At 64.4% G+C, this 1,376-nt stretch overlaps 1 protein-coding gene across 1 annotated transcript in view; it reads right to left on the reverse strand.

The window, feature by feature from the left end:
• The window catches only part of LOC103761803 (filamin-C-like), a 40,576-nt gene extending 39,206 nt beyond the window's left edge, over positions 1 to 1,370 (reverse strand). The window contains exons 1-2 of the mRNA XM_029958164.1: positions 1,358 to 1,370; positions 642 to 860 (exon numbers count right to left, since the gene is read on the reverse strand). Coding sequence (XP_029814024.1) covers positions 642 to 860; positions 1,358 to 1,370 — 232 coding nt within the window. The remainder of the gene's footprint in view (positions 1 to 641; positions 861 to 1,357) is intronic.
• Between the last annotated feature and the right edge of the window lie 6 nt (positions 1,371 to 1,376).

A 1,376-nucleotide genomic window follows, 5' to 3' on the forward strand; every position in this document is an offset into this window, starting at 1 on the left:
GAGACCCCCGTTAGCACCCACAAAACCCACCGGGGGGACCCTGGGGACAACCCCAGGGACAAGGAGGGGTAGGGGGTCCCCAGGGCTGGAAGATGCCCATGGGAACACCCTGGAGATACTCCAGGGAGGGGAGGGGGTCCCCGAATTGTAAGAAGCCCATGGGAACACAGTGGGGATACTCTGGGGACAGTGGGGTTCCATGGGGTCCCCAGGGCTGGAAGGTGCCTGTGGGGACACCCTGGAGACACTCCATGGACAGGGGGGTGCCATGGGATCCCCAGGGGCACAAGGAACCCCTGAGGACACCCTGGGATTGATGGGTGCCACAGGGACACCCTGGGGACACCCTGGGGACAGGGGTACCAGAGGGCCCTCCTGGGGGGTTGAGGGGGCCACAGGGCTATCCCTGGGGCCATGGGCAACCACAGGGGTGTTGTGGGGCCACTGTGGTCACTGACAGGTATTGTGGGCCACCACAGTCCCCACTGGGTGCCATGGGGCCCCTGTGGTCACCAATAGCTGCCTTGGAGACATGACAGTCACCAGTGGGTGCTGTGGGGCCACTGATGGGTGACATGGGGCCACTCTGGTCACCAGTGGGTGCCATGGGGCCACATGGGGACCCGGCGGGGGCGTCTCACCTTCAGCCACGTTGACGGTGAAGGGGCTCTTGGGGATCTGGGTGCCAGCGTAGGTGACACAGATGGTGTGTGGCCCCTCGAGGACAGGCCGGTAGGTGCAGCGGAACACGTTGTCCCCTTTGTCCTCCAGCATCACCTCCACTGTGTCCCGCCGGCCCTGGGGGTCCGTGATCACCACCCCCACATCTCCCGAGCCGGCCCCTGCCACCAGGACACAGGCTCAGTGCCACGGCCAGGCCACCATGGGAGCCACCAGGCCATCAGGACATGTCCCCAGAGCCACCCAGCCATGCCATGACCCTGTCACCATGAGGACACATCCCCAGAGCCACGAGACACCCCATGGCCATTGTCACCATGAGAACGTGGCCTCAGTGTCACCAAGTCATGCCATGGCCAGGCCACCGTGAGAACACGTCCCCAGAGCCACCTGGCCATGCTGTGGCCCTGGCATGAGAGGGATGTGTCCCTGAGCCACGAGATCATGCCACGTCCTGTCACCATGAGGACACACAGCCACCAGGCCACCCCATGCACATGTCATCACGAGGACATGACCTCAGTGCCACCAACTCATGCCACAGCCACACCACCCCGAGGACATGTCCCCAGAGTCTCTGGGTCATGCCACAGCCACACCACCCCGAGGACATGTCCCCAGAGTCTCTGGGTCATGCCACAGCCATGCCACCGAGAAGACACGTCCCCAGAGCCACCTGGCCCCGTCATGGCCAC

This window comes from Manacus vitellinus, unplaced genomic scaffold, assembly GCF_001715985.3.
Source record: "Manacus vitellinus isolate BGI_N305 unplaced genomic scaffold, ASM171598v3 scaffold_143_pilon, whole genome shotgun sequence".
NCBI lineage: Eukaryota > Metazoa > Chordata > Aves > Passeriformes > Pipridae > Manacus > Manacus vitellinus.